This window comes from Suncus etruscus, chromosome 6 (assembly GCF_024139225.1).
Source record: "Suncus etruscus isolate mSunEtr1 chromosome 6, mSunEtr1.pri.cur, whole genome shotgun sequence".
NCBI classification, from domain to species: domain Eukaryota; kingdom Metazoa; phylum Chordata; class Mammalia; order Eulipotyphla; family Soricidae; genus Suncus; species Suncus etruscus.
Window position 1 is genome coordinate 38,164,691 of NC_064853.1, and position 20,878 is coordinate 38,185,568.

Sequence of the window (20,878 nt, forward strand, 5' to 3'; positions counted from 1 at the left end):
TTCTGGGTAAGACCTATTGCTGTGCTTTGGCCCTGATATTTACTCCTTGCTTAAGCATTCCCACTTTTCAGCTCTGCTAACATCTATAGTTTGAGGGTATGAATTACCCTCTTTCCAAAACAGAGTAAGGTAACAAAAAAGAATCACAACAAGGTCAGAGAAGCAAACCAAACATTTGAGGAAATAGAATTTTGAAAATGTGATTCAAAATTTTTTTGGGGAAGTTACAAAGAACTATAACTTTAAAATGGGCCTAAAATTAAAAATGTCAGAGAGGATATTTGAAGACACATAACAACCTCCTTCAAAATTAATGTATTTATGGTGATTCTGCAGACCACTGGGCAGTGACAAATGTATTGTTTATACAGGCAAGGTGACTGAAAAATATCCCTCCCTTCCCAGACCTCACTTAGAAAGTAAAATAGGTCTATACCTTTCATATCATGCAGTTTTAAGTTTCTACTAAAGTGGCTACTGCAAAAGCACTGTGACGATTAAAGAGCACTAAAGTGAGGATCCAGAGGTGTGAGAGGAGAAATGTCCTGTCCTGGGAAGGAAGCTGCCCCTTTGGCTTGTGAAATTGTCACCCTCAGATGCTGGGTGCTGTGGGTGAAAATGAGGCACTAGGGAGGAATAGAGGATTCTGCTAGAACTAAAGTGATGTACTTGGGGTTTTCTCCGGAGAGGCAATAAGAGAAGGGAAATAAGGGGCTATACAGTCGTCCAAAACCCAAGATGTACTATAATCTTCCATTACTATAACCTATAATTTGTTAGCCTTTAGAGAGAATCACTCCATTTATTATTATTATTATTTTTTCCCTCTGAAGTTATTAGAGTTCTCTCTAAAAGGTTTTAAGTTGTTTCTGGTGAGTTATGGAGAGAGGGAGGTTTAGTCCAAACCAGGAGCCAAAATTGGCAAAGGAAGTTGAGGTCAGACTAAGGTGTGGTGGAAGGGGTGACAGTAACTCTAAAAATGGGGGTCTGAGCAAACTTGGCAGAGCTGTGTAGTGAGGGAGGCAGAAACCTCAGAACAGTCTTAAGGACAACAGTCACATCTGTTTCTACCTCCTGCAGCAAATCACAGAGCACTGGTTCTTGCAGAAGTTTGGCCATGGAGCTATAGAGCGATACAGTGATGGCAGGAAGGCAGTCCTTTGGGCCTTGGATGCCTCCTATATAAAAGGAACTTCTGTTTATTTTATTAGGAGGCCACAACCAGCTGTGCTCAGAGCTTACTCCTAGTGATGCTCTACATAGGGACTATATTTGGTGGATGTAACTTGGATCAGCTGTGTGCAAGGCAAGTGCTATATATGCTGTACTCTTTCTCTGGTCCTAAAACAAACTTCTGTTCCAAACACTAGAACTCACAGCTGATTAATGTAGCAGAAGAGAAGCATGTCAGCACCTCTTCAAAGGGCCAGCATGTAGCTAAGCTGTAGAGCACTTAATAGCCTTACATACACGAGGTCAACATTCAGCTCAAGGCAGTGAAAAACAACAATAAAAACAACAACAAAAATACCCCAAATAAAAAGAGAGCCCTGATACCCTCATGCAGACATTAGGCATTTCCTATAGTTATTACCAGGTACCCACATGCAGTGATATTTTTAAAGCATGTTTCACTGCTTTGTCTTTAATTTCTTTCCCACTGACCTAACATGTTACTGTAGTTAGTAATTATTGTGTGACTGGAACTGAGTGAAAATAAATTCCTAAGTATTTTAAATTTCATAACGAAAGACAGATTTTATTCATGCAACTTCCTTCCATCTGAAGATACAGGACCCCAGAACCCTCAGAAAGATCTAAGAGGTTAGAGTTACCAAGTGGAGTAAAAAACATTCAATCTTTATACATGTCTAGTTGAATCCCACTGGATTTTAGCTGGCTGGCATGACCAGCAAACTTGAGTCTATGGCCAATGTTACTTATCAGGTACTTTATAATTATAAAATATAAATACAAGTTCCCATCTATATTAATAATGTATTAGAACAGACTGTATTGCACTTATTTAAAGAACTTTTGACTTAGAAGATATGACCTTTGTGTTAACTATTAAAATACTTGGTATAAATAAAAAAAAAAACCTGTATGGTCTGCTATTCTGACTTCCAACATAAAAGACAAAATTCTGTTCAGCAGTGGGATAGATTAATAAATATAATTTCAATTTCCCCTGTACCATATTGCTTATAAATCCAGCTTGATATCATTGTCTTTAGCCAGTATAATTCTGAACAAAAAATTCCATCTTCTTAAAAAACGAAGACCTTGTTTCTTTTGCTGCTAAGAAAGCTTTATAATGCTAGTTCTATTGGAATTTCTCCACTTGGTAAGATAACCAGATGTGACCCAGGCATGCTTCAGATGATGTCCTTTCCCAGAGCAAAGGCAGCATTAGCTACACAGACCATTTCCACTCAGAAGGGGAATGTTGCAAGGCACACTGTACCTGGTTGCCGAGGAAGAACTACAGACAGTAATAAGAAAGGATGAAGAAAATGGGAGAGGGAAAAAAAAGAACATTTTGTAAAATTCACACTAAGACATGAAAATTATGCATTCATGTTATCATCTCCAAACATGGGGACCCATACTAACTATATAAACTCTATTACGTTCCTGACATAGGAACCGGTTGTATAAATGAAAACTTAAATTTTCTACTCTACGTTACTCTTGTTAACTAGATTCTCTTACAGGAATTATAAAAAACAACAAGAAATAAAACACGATAAGCATAAAGTTATTTGGAACTTTATTAACTAAATGCTCTATGTTGGATCCAATTAAGAGTCATCCTAGACTCTGAAGTAACAGAAACAAAATGAGTTTTGTTGTACTCTGAAGGCACTTCTGATGTACTCATATCATATATATAGGTTTTCTTGTTTTTCACTTGGTGCATGTGTGTTGTGCTTTTAGCACAATCAGACATCGTCATTTAAATCCTTTTTGCCAATCCTAGATTTTCTTTAGAGAATCCTGAATATATTTTAGGATTGAACTGCTGAGTATATAAACTGTTTCAGACTTCTAAAAATGCCCCCCCCCCCCCAGCTAAACCAGTTCAGTTCTGTTTTGGCAATACTCTAATGGAGTGCCAGGGAAAACTACTGATCCTATTATAACCCTGGGTATCCAGGCCCTGACTTGAACTCAGAGCAAACTCAAGACCTTATAGTTTTGATACTAATTTCTCAGCCCTCTCAAGCCCTGGCTCAAAATGACAGATTCTGCTAAAAGTCAAGCACAGACTACAGTCATCCAAACAGATATTTTCCAGACCAAACTCTAGGTGGGTGGGGGCTGGGGGAGCACTATTCTTAGTTTGATGTTTGGCATCTGTGAGAGGAAAGTAATCACAACTCAGGCCTTAATGGTCTTCTGTGCCTGAAGCAGAGGCAGAAGGAAGATGATGGGATCTGTGAGCTGGCCTTCTCGGACTGCTTTTTACCTGTAAGGGCCACCTGGGAAGAAAGACACCACTGATTTTTGATTCCTTACCCGATATTTATTTTCTCCAATCTGTTCCACTTGAAACCTTTTTGCACATTTGCACTGAGCCACTTGTCTTGTGACCTATTGGTTGTGAACAATTAAAAAAATAGCATGATTCTTCTTCAGAGAAACATGAAACACACACACACACACACAAAAATAGTTTTTGGGCCACACCCTAGTGTTTAGGGCTGACTTCTGGCTTTGAGCTTGGGGATCATTCCTGGTGTGCTCAGAGCATCATATGGGATGCTGGGAATTGAGCCTGGGTTGGCTACATGCAAAGCAATTAAGTGCTTTACCCACTATACTATTGATCAGTTCCCTAAAATGAGTTCTTGCACTCAAAATTCCTTCAGGGACATTTGCTAATATAACTCATCAAAATCAACTGACAAAGGAAACTCTGTGTGTGTGTGTGTGTGTGTGTGTGTGTGTGTGTGTTTTGGGGGGCCACACCTGGCAGTGCTCAGAAATCACTCCTGGCACACTCAGGGCACCATATAGGATGCCAGGAATGGAACCCAGGTCAGTCATACTTAAGGCAAAATCCCTACCCGCTGTACTATATTGCACTGGCCCCAAAAGCTAATTGTGAATGGATGTGAAGTTTGAGCTAAAAGCCCCAAGAAACTCATTCCAGTTCCCTGGAAGTAAGCTCTGTGGTATGATAGTGTTCCTAAGAAAGGCCCACTGATTTTTCTTCCCAGAATCAACAGATTCTGGAATTTCGATGTTACTGGAAGAGTTACTAAAATGTTTAACTAGGCAGAAAGTCTGATGGAAACACATCATCTGAAATGATATTTTACATATTTTGTTCCTTAATTTTTATATCTGAAGATAATATCCTATAATGTTTTGGGAGAGAAGTAGTTGTTTTGGGGCCACACCTGACGATGTTCATGGGTTACTCCTGGCTCTGCACTCAGGAATTACTCCTGGAGGTTCTTGGGAGAACATATGGAATCTAAACTGGGTTGCTTGCATGCAAGACAAATGCCAAATACACTGTCCTATTTATTGGGCCTTAAAATCCCTGAATTTTGAGAGGAAAAGACCAAGACCAAGAGAGTAATCTGCTCTATGTTCTGTTTGAATCAGAATGAATGTGTAAGGTTCTCTGTAAACTGCAGAGTAAGAAGTCATTTAGATTGATCCAAGGAACTCAAAGGCCAGAGATCCTCAAGGGCAGGCAATGACATTCATATAGGGATTTCCAAACAGCAGGAAAACAGTCACCTCCTATGGGTTAAGTTACAGGTCTGATGTAACCCCAACCAAACTTAGGAAAGTAGAGGTCTGTGATCAGAAATGTACTCAAAACAATGTTTCATATACCTCATCTTCAATTTTGTCAGCATCTGTGGTTGGTCGGTAAGCATCTTTATTGGGATGGAGAGCAGCTACAAATTCGTAGTAATCAATGTAGCCATCCCCATCTCTGTCAAAAATGTCAGCAACAGCAGTCATCTCTAGCTTGGTGGTAGGAAATTCTAGAGAAAATTGAACATTTGGGAACATTAAAACTGCTTACATAGTTGGGTTACACAAATACTATTAAAAGAAAAGTTATTTTCTTGATTTTTCTGAAAAAACAAACTATTTTAGAAAAGTGAAGAGGTTGTAAATAAAGACCACACCCAGATACTTTACCCAAATGACTATTAGCTGTGAAGTATTGCTAAGAATTTAAGTCTCCTACCTGCACAGGATGTTTTGCATGTACTCAGCATATAGAGCTACCTAACTCCAAAACTTTTTTTTTTTTGCGGGGGAAAGGAACCACACCCAGAAATGCTCAGTGGTCACTCTTAGCTTTCTCAGCACTGCTTGGTATGCCAGGGATTAAACTCTTGTCAGCTGCATAGAAGGCAAATGCCCTACTCACTATACTATTTATTCTGCCCCAATCAACACATTTTTGAACAGCTTATTTAGAATCTTATCATTCCCCAAAGTTAGCTTCATTACTTATACAGACTTCAAAAATATTTTGCTTGCCATATCTCAAAGAATACCTTTTTTTTTTTTGTTTTTGGACCATATTCGGTGACGCTCAGGAGTTACTCCTGGCTATGCATTCAGAACTCACTCCTGGCTTGGGGGACCATATGGGATGCCGGGGATCGAACCCAGGTACATCCTGGGTCAGCTGTGTGCAAGGTAATGCTCTACCACTGTGGTATCACTCTGGCCCCAAGTGTATTCATTTTTTAAATTATCAGAAAAATGACATTCTTTTTTGGGAGGTGAGTTTGGGTCACACCCAATAGTGTTCAGGGGGTACTCCTAGCTCTGCACTTAGAAATTACTCCAAAAAAAAAAAAATAGAAAAGAAAGAAATTACTCTTGGAAAGCTTGGGGGAGTCATATGGAAAGTGGGGCTCAAACCTAAGTCAGTGTGTGAAAGGCAAATGCCCTACCTGCTGTGCTACCTATCATTCTGGCCCATCAAAGTAACAGACTGGTTTTAGTTATTTCATTTTTGGAATGAAGAGGCGGCACATTTGACAGTACCCAGGGGCTACTTCCAGCTCACTGTATGGGGTCTGCTGCCTGCAGTACTATTGGGACTAGGTGTTACCAGAGATCAAATCTACAACTCCCACATATAAGCATGCACTTCAGTCCTTTGAGCCATTTTCCTGAATCCCCATAAGCAGCTCTATTCCCTACTCCCTACAACTAAAACGTTTAATTCAGAAAGCCCGTTTATCAAGGATATCACCTGCTTCTCTATATAATGAATACATAGAATCCAAGTGTGTGCCCTGTTTGGAAGCATGACTTCACTCACTGGATGCTAGGATGCCATCAATAAACTCCTGTCGCGTTATCTTCCCATCCTGGTCTTTGTCGATTCGCCGGAAGAAATCCATCACTCGAGACTTTTTGTGATTCATCCAACGCATATACTTTTTCCTCCAGACATCGAAGTCAAAGTTGGCAAATTCCTTCAACTAGGGAGACATCAGAGGTGTCAACAAGACCTATTGTTTTGGTTTTCAAGTCTGCCCAGAGAACAAAAACTTCCAGACATCCAGTAAAGCCATGCAGGCCTTCGGGAAGCATATCAACAAGGCTGTGTGTGTGGCCTCTTTTGTGAAGGCACACTTAGGCTCTTCTGTATAAAGCCAAGTTTAATTCACACAGGCAGTGGAGGAGAAACTGTAACAGTGCAACTGTCACAACGAAGATGTCATTGGAGGCAGCCTTGCTTTTCCCTTGCATGTCTCCATGTAAGGGAATGGAGTCCACCTGAGAGAGAAGTTCTCAGCACTCCTCACTCACCATGACTTTGAAAGAAACGACGATCACACGTAGGACTACTTTGGGAAGCTCATGTTTTCTAAAATGAGATTATTTTAGTTTGGGCTGAAAGCATTAATAATCCAACCCTACATGTGAACATGTTTCTTTGAAAAGGCACCATCTGATTTCCATGATGAACATTTGGCCTTGACAGGTAACAGGAGGCTTGTTCATGTAGGCAAGGCAGAGTGTGGACTATGTTAGTGATTCAGACTCAGCCTGAATTCAACAGTAGCAGTTTCCCCCACTGGTCTTTCCAACTCTGAAGTTGGAAGGAATGGGGGGAAAAAGAAAAAGCCCAAACCAAATATGCTCGAAACTCAACTGACCTACAGAAATAATAAAAACACAGAACACTCACTTCCAGGCATAGTTGCTTTGATACGCACAAATGAAAAAAATATAAATGATATTAGAGATTTATTTTAGAAACCAGCAAGGGTAGTTTTATTATTTTTAGAATGGTTAATCATACTTCAAATTAGACTTGCTTTTCATAAGCTAACGAAAACTCATAGAATAACAAGATCATAAAGATTCTTTTGTTTTGGAGCTAAACCTGGCAATGTTAAGGATCACTCCTGGTTCTTCCACTCAGGAATTAATCTTGCTTGGGGACAATATGGTATGCAGAAGATTGCACCCTGGTCAGCAGCGTGCAAGGCAAGCAAGTACCCTAATTTGCTGTACTATGTCTATAGTTCTCAGGAACATAAGGATTCTACCCATAATTGTATAGCTTTTATTGTTACAAGAGCATAGTAATGGCTACTTTATTATTTATTTTTGTTTTGGGGCCATACCTAGCAGTGCTCAGGGATCACTCCTGGCTGGACATAGGGGACTACATGGGGTTCTGGGGATCAACTCCAAGTCCACCATAAGCAAAGTACCCTACTTGTATTATCTTGCTGACCAGTAATAGTCCTTTTGTAATAAGTCACATATTTGAAGGGAATATGGGAGGTTAGGCTCCTGATCTGACCAAAGTAAGGGGTGGTGGCAGGGTCTTAGGCTGGACCCCAGGGACTGTTTTCTGGCTGCCCACCACCAACATTATATGTGTCTTTTCTTTAGGGGCCTGAAGGATAGACTAACCGGATCATGCCTGCCCATCACCAACACTATGATATGTATCTTTTCTTTAGGGGCCTGAAGGACAGAATACCGGATCATGAGGACTATCTTTTGATAAAAGCTGCTTCCTTCTAAAGAAGGCTGCTTACCTCCTCTAACCTATCCAATGCATCATTCAGCTTCCGCTGCCGCTCCAGTGCTAACAGCCACACCTGCTGCCAGCGAGCTGAGAGCTGATTGATTCGTGGATTCTTTGCTTCAGACTGGGAAAGGATGGGCATGGGAGGAGGTGTGGGTTGATTCACAGACTTCCCTAAAAGAAAATACAAATGAGATACAAATAAGTTTTGTTTCTTACCTTAGAAAGAGAAATAGGCATCTATGCATAAATCAGAACTTTACATATCCTGCCAAATAACAGAAATAAAACAAAAGGACCTGGCAGTATTTAGATGTGACAGCATGCTTTTTTTTTTTTTAAAACTATAGGTCCTTCTCCTCAGATAACAGGAAATAATTGATCTGTTTCTAATCAGTTGGATTTATTCTCAATTAGTTGAGGAAATGACTACTCAAATAATATGAAGGTCTATAGAAATTGATTTATAATTTCTTTAATGCAAACCAAATGTTAATAGGCATCCCTGACAATCAAAACAATGGAAAGACCACTGCAAAAGGATTTGCCTAACCACCTTGAAATTTGCTACAACACCAAGAAAATGGGGTACAGTCTGTCAGTATTTTTTTGTAAATGGAAAGTGGAAAATTTCTGAGAGGCACTTGGAAAGTGCCCATCTTCAATCAGTAAAACAAGCTTCCTAACAGAGTGGGCTGGAAACATACTGCTTCCACTGCGGGACTTCTCGATGAATGGTGCATGGGGAGGCTCTATGTTTTTCCTTTTGTACGTCTTGGTGACCCGGTCCACATCAGGCTGTTTTCGAGTCATCTCCTCCATAAATGTCTGTTAAGCAATAGGAAAAAGAGTTGAGAGTTTCCTTGGTCTAAAATGAATCAGGCAAGTCTTACTACCAAAACCAGGCTTATGACAGATATACTAAATAATAAAAACCTATACACAACTGAGATCTCCTTTTAAGAAGCATGACTAAACAAGTCACTTTAAGAAGTTCACAACCAATTAAAGAAAACTTATAAGTCAGGGCAATGAGTATTATACATGGTGGCAAAGGAAGACCCTAGGATAGGCACACACAGTTCTAAGTGCCAAGAAGCTGCTTCGAGATTCATTACTGATTTGAGTACTGGGACTGGGAGAAGGGCAGGCCACGTGGATGGCAAGGAGAGAAAGGGGGGACATGAGGAAGACTGACAACAAAATATCCCTTCTGATCCCTGGCAAAGCCAAAGATGCAATTAGAGGAGTAGTAAGTTTAAGGGTCAAAGGCTGGAGAAGTACAGAATCTCAGAAAGCCCTCAATCAGGGACTGGATTTTATTCTGAGAACAATAGGACAACAACAACAAAATATAATCTAGAGAAGGGAGATAATAAGTTTTTGCTTTAGAGCTAGTCTTGAACTTGGTAAAGAAAGTGGTGTGGGAGTAACGTACAGTGGGATTCAAATTAAGAAAATATTGCAACAGAGAGATGGAGCAATAGTACAGTGTGTAGGATGTTTGCCTTGTACACAGCTGACCTGTGTTCAATCCCCCATCATTCCATATGGTCCCTTGAGAGTGCTGAGCCAGGAGTAATCCCTATGTACCACCGGTTGAGGCACCCTCGCTAGTCCCCCCTTAAAAAATAATCACCCAAAGCAAAATAAAATAATGCAATAAATGAGGTAAGAGCCTGAGTGAGGGCAGAGGAGATAGAGACATATTTTAAGAGTGCAAATAAGAACAAGTAATTGGTTAAATATTAAGGGCATAGCAAAGGAAGAGGTCCTAGACACATCACAGGCTTCTATTTTGGGTTGATTAGTGAATAAGAAGAAAGAAGGCAGGTTTGAAAGGAAGGAGTGGAATCAGGCAGAGGCAAGAATAAAGAAAAAAAGTTTAGGGGACTGGAAAGAGTATGGAGGTTCGAATCCTGGCATCCCATATGGTCCCCCGAGCCTGCCAGGAACGATTTCTGAGCGTAGAGCCAGGAGTAAACCCCTGAGCACTGCCGGGTGTGACCCCCCCAAAAAAAAACAAAACAAAAAACCCCAAAAAACAAATAAACAAAAAACGGTTTAAATGCTATATTTCCTTTTCTTTGTAACTTTTTTTGGCCACACCCAATGGTCTTCAGGGGATTCTCCTGGCTCTGCATTCAGAAAGCACTCCTGGCAGTGCTTGAAGGAACACATGGGGTGCTAGGAATCAAACCAGGTAGGCTGCATGCAAGTATGCCCTACCCTCTGTACCATCTCTCTGGCCCATTGTCTTTCCTTTAGAGATGTAAGATATTATAATGTATCTTTGCTGTTAACTCTGCTGGGTATTTGTGAATTCAAGAACAGTTCCCAGAAGATATATTACAAGATATCAGGATGTTGAAGAGAAGGAAGGAGACCTGGAAGAATATGATTTACAGACAGGGCTTAAGCTATTGGATTAGATACAATCTTAGCAGTGCGATAAAAGAGTCAAGAACGAAAATTTAAAGGGCTCAGGAGATAAGCTCAAGAAGAAAAGCACATACTTAGAATATATAAGGTGTTGAGTTTGATCCCTGGCACTATATAACCCCAAGTCCCATCTAGCACTGCTAGGTGTGACATATATAAAGTAACTGCAAAACTTCAGAGAACAACTTAAACAAATAGATATAAGATTAAGATAACTAAAACAAAAGCTTAAAGAGATGGGAGGAAAACAGGATGAAATAAAATTATTTTTATAAAAATTTTGAGTCATACTGGGTATTGCTTAAAGGAGTGAAAGGTGGGGAGACTAAGCAGTGTTGGTGATTGAACAGGGTGGGGTCCAGTGAGCAAGGTACATGCACTAGTCCAAAATTCCAAGAAGAGTTTTAAGAAAGGAAGAAAGAGGCTACTGTGTCACAGGGCAAATAAGGCAAAGAATTAGGGTTGTAACTCCCTGGGGACTATGGTGGAGCTATTATGTACAGACATTCTGGAGGAAAGAGCAATCAGAATGGGAAACAGGAGTACAGAAGAGAGGGCATGAAAGAAAGGAAAGAGAGTGAATCTGGATGGAAAGAGACCTCAGTGGGGAAGGTGTCAGGTTGATCTGATAAATATTTAAAGGACTATAAGTCAAGCTTAAGACATAGTACAGGGGTTAAGGTCTCTCTCACTTCTCTGTCTGTCTCTCTTCCCTTGGAGGGCCAAGAACAAAGCAAAACCAAACAAAGACCAAATGGCTACAGTATAATACTCATTTAAGATGTACTCATTGTCCATTATCATGACTAAAACTCCCACTTATCTCTGAAGGCTGCATTATAAAGATAACTCATTTAAGATAGCCTTCCTACAATTTAGCTTGATGTATTTTCTGGATCTGTAATTGGATTCAAGTAAAAGATTTCTCTGAACTTAAGTGTGTAAGGCTGTTAGGACAATGCCATGTTGAATGAGGCAAGACATTAAGACTGGATGTGGCAGAGTAGTTGTCTTAGCCCCAGGATTTCTCTTCTTGGTGTGCATACCCTGAGTGATACCCTTTCGTTGAGTGTGGGCAACATCCGAGTAAAAGGATGCGATGTTCGGGGGCTGAAGAGATAGTACAGTAGGTTGGCTTTTGTCTTGAAAACAGCTGACCCAGGTTTGATCCCTGGCACCCCACATGGCTTCCTGAGTACTATTAAGAATGATTCCTTTGGGCCAAAGAGATAGCACAGCGGTGGGGTGTTTGCCTTGCAAGTGGCCGACCCAGGACCAACAGTGGTTCAAATCCTGGCATCCCATATGGTCCCCCATGCCTGCCAGGAGCAATTTCTGAGCACAGAGCCAGGAGTAAATCCTGAGTGCCACCGAGTGTGGCCCCAAAACAAAACAAACAAACAAAATGATTCCTGAAAGCAGAGCCAGAAGTAAGACCTGAGTACTGCCAGGTATGACTCAAAATCAAACCAAGTGAAATCAAGCAAACAAGAAAAGGATGGGATGGTCCTAAGATCTATCAGAGTAGGCAGGAGTTTCTACTGCCATCTTGGAAGACTTCAGCTGCCATGTTGTGAGAGTGCCATATGGTTGAGAGTGTGGGCTCAATGAGCTGATGTCTGGCTCAAAGAGGAGGACTCAGCTAATGCCTGCTCTAGAGAAACTGAGAAAATTGAAACTAAGTGTGTTTTAAAATAAACATGTAAGAATATGGTCATCAGGGGCCGGGCGGTGGCGCTGGAGGTAAGGTGCCTGCCTTGGACGGACCGCGGTTCGATCCCCCGGTGTCCCATATGGTCCCCCAAGCCAGGAGCGACTTCTGAGCGCATAGCCAGGAGTAACCTCTGAGCGTCACCGGGTGTGGCCCAAAAACCAAAAAAAAAGAATATGGTCATCAGCAACTGAAAAATGAAGATAAAGGTGTGGGGATGTAGCTCAGTGATGGAACACACACTCCGTATGTATGGGACTCTAGATTAAACCCTTTACAACATAACCACGTGTACACACACACACACACACACACACAGAATATGCAGGGCAAAGAAAATAAATTAACACACACAGGCATGTATGCACACATACAATGAAATCATGTTACAAAAAAAGAGCAGGGGGTGCTTGAGGATCAACACTGGAAGTGCCAGTGCCAACAGAATGTAGTTACCTGATGCTCAGCAATAAGGGCTTTCACTCGATCAATGTTCTGAGGAATTGGCTCCTGATCTCGCTGAATGAGGGTGGTCTCAGCCCACTGGATCCAGGCCAGAAGTTCTTCCAAGAGCTCAGCATTTGCCACCAATTCTGATAGGGCCGTTTCAAGACGCTGCTGGTGTTGCTTGGCCCATGTCAAGACCTGAGAGAGAGAGAAAGAGATGGCCACTTCTTTTAGTTAAGCACAATCCTGCTGCCCATTTAAAGGAAAACAAACAAATAACCGATTTTAATATGTTTTATGTGAAAGGTGATCCAAAGGTCTAGAAGTTTCACTCTTAAGAGTGAGCTCTCCTGAAAACAAACATACAGGACATAAAACATGGCAATGTTATGTTTACATACATTAAACTTAAAACTTCCTAGGAAGGGGAGAAGAACATGCACTATAGGCATCAAAAGTAATCAATTAACACATCACAGTGCCAGCACTAGTCTTTAGATTAGATTTCTGCATATGACAAGAATATAGTAAGGACTATAATGCTAAGTTAATCCTTGAGATGTTCGTGTAAGTGAGTCTATTTGAAAACAAATATTATGTTTTTGGGTCAAACCCGGCAGCGCTCAGGGGTTACTCCTGGCTCTACACTCAGAAATTGCTCCTGGCAGGCTCGGGAGACCATATGGGATGCCGGGATTCGAACCACTGTCCTTCTGCATGCAAGGCAAACACCCTACCTCCATGCTATCTCTCCGCCACCCCCCTTTTCGGTAAGTATTATTTTAATGCTATCAATCCAATTTGTCAGGCACATGTCTTCTCTAAAACCAGGAAGCCACCCACCTCTTCAAAGCGGGCTCGTATGATGGTGATCCAGTGTTTGATGGTGGTAATGCAATCGGGGTGGCAGACGGCCAAGATCACTTCCCCCATAGCTACTGCTGCATTAACATCTGCTCGCTTTTCTTCCACTTTCTTCATGAATTCCTAAACATGAATTTAAAAACAAAGAAATTCAGCATATTTTCTTCCTCTTAATATTAATATTGCTGATACACCTCTGGGATCTTGCACTTAGGTATCTTTGGCATCCTTTTTCTTCTCGTAAGTTTCACACAAGAGTACCTTTCTCTGTTGTGATAACAAGGTCTAGAAACATCTATAGCCTGCCTCCTTTTTGATGTGTGGGTATGGCATTTTTAATATTCTTTTTTTTTTTTTTTTTTTGGTTTTTGGGTCTCACCTTGCATTGCTCAGAGGTTACTCTTGGCTCTACGCTCAGGGGACCATATGGGATGCCGGGATTCGAACCACCGTCGTTCTGCATGTGAGGCAAGCGCCTTACCTCCATGCTATCTCTCCGGCCCCATTTTTAATATTCTTAAATTAGTTTCTTTTAAAGAAAATAATCAATTTTGAGGATGGGGGAATGTAGCTTTGTGGTAGAGTACATGTGTAGCATAAAAGAAACTCTAGAGTTTAATCAATGGCACCTATATTTCACTACAAAAATGCTATTTTTATTCATTTTCATAGGGCAAACAGTATTATCTTGGGCAAAGGGGGCATACTGTGATGCTTAAAAAAAACTCATGTCTCAGAATGTCCAAGATTAAAGTTTTCCTAGCATGAAACACAAAAATTAAAAAAAAAAAAAATTCCCTACTTTGTTAGGGTAGCTGGACTGAGGTGCCAGAGACAACCTTATCTATCTTGCAACATGACAAGCAATTCTAGGGTGACAGACTGGGACATAAAGCTGGTAATAGAGGGCAACCAAGTGCTTGTGTGAACGAAGAATAAAGGTGCAGGAGTCATGTTTTGTTTAATACCACGCTGTTTAACAAGTTTAAAACTAATGTATAGGTTTTTTTGTTTTTTTTTGGGCCACCTTGGTGACGCTCAGAGGTTACTCCTAGCTAAACACTCAGAAATTGCCCCATATGGGACATCGGGGGAGTGAACCGTGGCCCATCCTAGGCTAGTGTGTGCAAGGTGCCTTACGCCCTGCACCACTGCTCCGGCCCTGTATTTTTTTTCTTTTTTTGGTTAGTTTTTTGGGCCACACCTGGCAATGCTTAGGGGTTATTCCTAGCTCTGTGTTCAGAAATTACTTCTAGTGGTACTCTGGGGACTATATGGGAGGTCAGAGGTCAAACCTGGATTAGCTATATGCAAGACCAACACCTCACCCACTGTACTATTGCTCCAGACATCAATGTACAGTAATTCTGTAAAAACAAATGAGTAAATAATCTTTGAAGTATCATAAATATAATTCCCTTTCATTCTTGTTTAACTAGTAAACTGGGCTCATTTGGAACCTGTTTCTTTTCATCTAAGATCTCATATTTCTAAACAAAGGCTGCTTTCCTTGAGCCCACACAGCATGTTCTTCGATATGGGTCACTGTTATCTCGGACTGGATTACCTTATGGGTGTCTATGAGAGACTGCAGAGATTCAGTATCATCAGGAAGTGCTCCTCGAAAGCGAAGTGTCTGCTCTGCTTCAGAAAGCCACTCTAGTAGCATATGAACTGTGTCCCGAAATTCTTCTGCCTGAAAAAGGCAAGCATGAAAGATTTAATCCATCTCTGCAATGAAGATCCTCTATGCTGGCATATGCCATGAGATGAAGCCTGACCTGAATTTATTTCTGTGTCACATGCTTTTGATGACCCCCCCACCATATCAAGGTCATCTTTCATTTGGACATCTTCGAAAACCAACTGAAGTCATTTTCTAACACAAATCAATGTCAAAATCTTGTAGCACATTTAAAATACCAACGCTTCACCATTAAATTCAGGACTGAATAAGTCTGATTCTCACAAGGAATGAAAATGAATCTACTCCATCCCATCCATCTTCTATTGCTTTAGTAAGCATTACTCACCTGTTTTAAGGCCTGTTCCAGTCGGCTTTGTTTAGAGACAGAGAGCTTACACACAGTATCCCAGCGAGTACTTAGCTCCTGGAGCTGACCTTTCACCCAAGTGGTATCATCCCGACTATTCTCAACCAGCTCTCGGCCAGAACGCTTCAGCACCTGAACAGTTCCAGTTCGCTTTCCCAGTTCCTTTTGGAAAACCTAGGAAAAATAATTGAATTAGTTTATCTGAAAAATGTATTTGAATCCAAGAAGGTGTAAAACCACAAAGTAGGTTGGCTTATTTAATTTTTCTTGATAGCTCCAATCACGGTCTTTAAAATACAGAGGGACATAGGGCAAGAATGACTGACTAGGAGAATGGCTCCTGAACAGTGGGGCTCTCAGTTTTCCTTATACATAAAATGTATGTTATGATATACATAAAATATGTTCTAATAGCATTTCTAGAATTATGGGTATTATATGTAAACACATAAACCATGCACGTATGTATAACTGATTCGATTTTGATGCAGAGTTGAATGTTTGTTGCTGAAGCAAGGCAGGTTCTGCATAAAATAAATATTGGTGCACATAGTGTTGGGTTTGTTTTAAGTTTAAAAGTGGTTGAAAAGTACTCATTTCTATTTTGAGAATTAGTGGAAGTAGTTATTTGAGGGGCTTCTGAAGTTAAATTTATTTTATGATTAACCAAAACACATAAACAGGAAGGGGGGTGTTTGAGAAGACCTCAAAGTGAAATTTACACACGACCAAACCTGAATCAAACCAGTGTTGGCAAATTCTTTGGGACTGACGCAGAAGACTGGCAAGTTTATTTAAACACTCAGAGCAGAGGCTACCTTTCTGACAAGTGGGGACACAGGCTGTCCAATGTCCTTCCTGTCCCACAAGGCCAGCCCAAGCAAAGACTGTGCAACCCTGATTTCACCTCTCACCTTGTGGGCATCCATGAGGTTCATGACCAAGTCAAGGTCCCCGTGCACTGGTTGATCCTCGGCCAGCTGTGGCTCCACCTTGTACAGCCAGTCAACCAAAGCCTGCAGAGCATCCATGAACTGGCCTGAAAATAGCAGGGCTTCTTCCAACTTGTGCTGCCTGAACAAAGCACATAAACATCATCATTTTCACAGATTCTTTAATGAAAAGACCCCAGTTCTGCTTCTTAGGTTTCTATTTTTTTTTTTATGTTTTGGCTAGACTCGGTGGTGTTCAGGGCTTATTTCTAGCTCTGTGCTCAAGGATAACATCTGTTGTGGTTCTGGGGATTGAGCATGGTTAGAGCAAGTCCTCACTCACTGTACTATCTCTCTGGCTCAAATCCCCATTCTGATTAGGGAAAGGGAACACTAACTCATCTCTATGAAGAGGTTTCCCACATTTGGAATAGTTAGAATACAAAATGATCAAAAGAGGTATCCACATTTTTTTAAAATTCAAATTACTAATTAGGGTGGATTAAGTGTAGTGCAGGAAACAGAAATTAGAAGCACTTCTGGCTAATACACATGCGTACACCCTAATGACCTATGCATGGTCTGTGTTAGTTTCTTTACCATATCTCCAGGAGAAGATGATGGTTTTGGATAATGGTCTAGACTAGAGTTAAGATTTCAACTCCTAGTTCTAAACTAGTTTTGTGATCCTGGGCTGTGCTTTAACCTCTTTGAACCTCAGTAGCTTCATTTGAAGAACTGTAGTACAAATATATAGCTTTATGGAATGTAGTGGGTAAAAATGGTTAATGGCACAACTTGTAGAATAAATTACCTGTCAAATCCTAGCTCTGCTTTTAAGTAGCAGTGTCCATGGGGTAGTGAAGAAGCCTGTGATTATTCGTGCACACCACAGTCCCCATTTCTGTGTCTTTGGATCACAACAAGCAGTGCTCAGGGCTTACTCCCAGTTCTTTGTTCAGAGATTATTTCTGGTGGTGTTTGGGGGACTATATGGCACGCAGGGGACAGTACCAGGGTCAGGTGCATGCAAGGCAAACATCCTAGCCTCCATACTATCTCTGGTCCCGTGTCTATATGAAGACCTCGGTGATCTTCATGAGGACTAATGACTATATGGCCTATAGAACTCTAGTCAGTAAAGGCCATCTATCAGGAAGGTGATGTGCAAGAGGCAAACTCTAATAAACGATGACAACATTCAGGGATTGCAAGGTGGCATTTGCAGATACTTAGTGTTCTTGACCTATTACTGTTGGCTTGGTTTTATGGACCTCAATCTAATATAGCAAGTTTCAAGTTTAAAATAAGAGAAATTTATTCAAATTATTTTGTAGCTCTTATTGAACTGGAGGTACTGAGGCTATAAAACTGCTTACTAAGACATTAGCTTAGTTTCTACTGGGTGGAATCCAGTGTCTCAGCTCTGGAATAATTGCAGATACCGACAAAAGGTAGACTTATGCTCACCTCTCCACAGACTTGCCACAAACAGTGTCCCATTTGTCTCTGACTTCTCCCAGTAAGTTTTCAAGTTTCTGAGTGTCATCAGGAAGTAAAGTCTTTTCTTTCAGTGCTCTGCCTGTTCTAATTGTGGTATCATACACAGGCTGTTTACCACCAAGAGTTTTCTGAAACTCCTATTTCCAAGAGAAAAGAAAGAAAAAAAAAGTGTTTAAAAAATCAGGTCACAGACATACACACACAAGTCAGGTGGCATCTTGACAAAAAACAATTTTGAAGTTTTCATGTTTGTAATGAAGTATATAATAGCTTCTCTATAAGACATGGACATTTTGTTTATTCCAAATATAGCAACAAGTGGCAATTTCTTTCTTTCTTTTTTTGGTTTTTGGGCCACACCCGGCAGTGCTCAGGGGTTACTCATGGCTATCTGCTCAGAAATAGCTCCTGGCAGGCATGGGGGACCATATGGGATGCTGGGATTCGAACCAACCATCTTAGGTCCTGGATAGGCTGCTTGCAAGGCAAAGGCCGCTGTACTATCTCTCCGGCCCCAATAAGTGGCAATTTCTAAAGGTCTACAGCTTTGTAACTATCTATTCCTATGTTTTGTTTAAATTGTTATTTAAATGAACTATTATTATAGGTAGACAATCATCTTGAAGTTTTAAATATGAACTGATTCTTTTCTTTGGACTAATTACATTTCTTAGCAAGTTACAGTTAGTAAGAACTAAGTTTAGCACCCAGGGAACAGAACTGCTTTACCTTGTGTTTAGACAACTGAAGTTTGATTTTGTCTGGGTCATTGGATATCTCCAGTTCTGAGTCCAGGTGACTTTCTGCATCTTCTAGCCAGTCAATTAATTTTTTCCAAGCTTCATGGAACTACAATTATGTAAAAAGTTAAGTTATAACAAGAATGAATGTGCATACATTTTAATATTTTTATGCAAACCAATTCAAAGACAACATCTACTGTCCAGGGTTGTATGTACATCTATTAGCATCTTTCTTTTATAACTCACTTGTTTTGCCCTCTTCCTGGCATCATCCAGTGATCGTCCTCTTTCAATAGATCGCTGAACCACCTTTTCCCATCGGGACTGGACACTAACCAACAAATTCTTGATCAGAACAACATCCTGTTTTTGGCTAAGGAACTTTAACTGATTCCCAGTTTGATCAAGTTCAATAATTTGATCTCGATGAGCATTTACTTCACTTGCAAAAACCTGAAGGGACAATATCACTCTTTTAAAAATGAAGACAAAATAAAGTAGCATCTTTCTTGATTCAATTCATTTAAAAGGAAGGAAAAAATCATAATGCAATAGTCACCTTGTGCTCTTCTATCTGGGAAAGGACAGTGTTCAGAATCAGGCTGGGAGGAGAAGCGATGTTTAAACTCTGCTCTGCTAGGGTGAGCCAGTTGATAAATTCTTGTAGTGAATTCTGGAATTCTGTTGCCAGGTTGAGGGCCTCTTCTAGCTTTGACTGAATTTTAATTAAAACACACACAAAGAAAAAGCACCAAATTCAGGAACTGCAGCAGTAAGGATAAAGGCATGAATTGTACTCCAAATGAAATGCACTCTAAAAAGCAGCCTTATTTAATCAATCTGCAAACATGCCTTGTTTATAAAGAAGGGAACATTTTGATGCTAGTGTCTGAAAATGAAGCCACTGTATAGGGGAGAGGAAAGAGGACAATATGCAGCTAAGTTGCTTTCTCAGCCTTCCCACTTCCTGGATGTTAAAAAACTGCAACAAAACTATTTAGCAAGTGTTAAGTAACAGACTCCTTGGCAGTGACAGCTGCGGGATCTGTAACCTGCTCTGAAAAAAGTCTCAGTTTCCTTTGATGTACTTTTTATGGCATCACAACAACCAATGAAAAGCCCATTATAGATGATGCTCTCTACAGTGTTCCAGAAAATGACACCTAAAAATATCTAAGTCTGAAACTAAAAAAAAAAAAAAAAAAAGACGTCATTATATTCAAACATATGACACATGATGTAAGTTTTTATTTACCTTTACCTAAGTCAAAGGCCACACAGACTAGTGGCTCATTCAGGGCATGTAATATTTCCTATGAATATACAACTAATTCCACAGTCTACAAGCTCCTGCCTCAAAGACTTTTATTCCTTATGTCCATCTGGGTGACTGCCTTGACCATAGTCTGTTTAAATAGGATAATGACATAGACTAAAAGTATTTGCTATTAGTTGGGTTATATGTGATTTTTTTTTTTTTTTTGGTTTTTGGGCCACACCCAGTGATGCTCAGGGGTTACTCCTGGCTATGCACTCAGAAATTGCTCCCGGCTTGGGGGACCGTATGGGATGCTGGGGGTGTGGGGGGATTGAATCAAGGTCCATCCTGGGACAGCTGCGTGCAAGGTAAATGACCTACCACTGTGCAACTGCTCTGGCCTGGTAATATGTGATTTTTAATTTTTCTTCTCTACCATCACATCTTATTTTCAGAGGCCCACACCTGGCTGTGCTACGGCTTACTTCTGGTTCTGTGCATAGGGCACACTCTTGGGGGCTTCAGAGATGATGAGATGTTGGAGATTGAAACTCTGACCAGTCTACTTTCACACAGTAACCTAAAACAATTCTCTTAAATATTTAAAATATAATCTGTATTATATTATAAAAATAAAAAGATCCAATCTAATTATGCAAAACGGGGAAAAAAACCTCAAATCATAAAAATGCTTAGAAGTTAGGAGGCATGAGTGATAGTAACAGTGGGTAGTGCTTGCCATGTACATGGCTGACCCACATTCAATTCCTGGCACCCCTTCTGGTTCCCCAAGCCCTTCCAGGAATGATTCCTGAGTGCAGAACCAGGAGTAAGTCCTGAACACCACTGGATTTGGCCCCCAAACAGAAGCTTAGTA

General features: G+C 40.6%; 1 protein-coding gene across 1 annotated transcript in view; it reads right to left on the reverse strand.

Annotated features, from left to right (window-relative positions):
• The window catches only part of MACF1 (microtubule actin crosslinking factor 1), a 413,147-nt gene that overhangs the window by 14,152 nt on the left and 378,117 nt on the right, over positions 1–20,878 (reverse strand). Inside the window, exons 81-95 of the mRNA XM_049774609.1 lie at positions 19,303–19,458; positions 18,990–19,196; positions 18,730–18,849; positions 17,968–18,137; positions 16,480–16,639; positions 15,545–15,739; positions 15,079–15,207; positions 13,491–13,634; positions 12,657–12,845; positions 8,755–8,875; positions 8,058–8,221; positions 6,317–6,479; positions 4,858–5,012; positions 3,523–3,597; positions 2,468–2,485 (exon numbers count right to left, since the gene is read on the reverse strand). Coding sequence (XP_049630566.1) covers positions 2,468–2,485; positions 3,523–3,597; positions 4,858–5,012; positions 6,317–6,479; positions 8,058–8,221; positions 8,755–8,875; positions 12,657–12,845; positions 13,491–13,634; positions 15,079–15,207; positions 15,545–15,739; positions 16,480–16,639; positions 17,968–18,137; positions 18,730–18,849; positions 18,990–19,196; positions 19,303–19,458 — 2,166 coding nt within the window. The remainder of the gene's footprint in view (positions 1–2,467; positions 2,486–3,522; positions 3,598–4,857; positions 5,013–6,316; positions 6,480–8,057; positions 8,222–8,754; positions 8,876–12,656; positions 12,846–13,490; positions 13,635–15,078; positions 15,208–15,544; positions 15,740–16,479; positions 16,640–17,967; positions 18,138–18,729; positions 18,850–18,989; positions 19,197–19,302; positions 19,459–20,878) is intronic.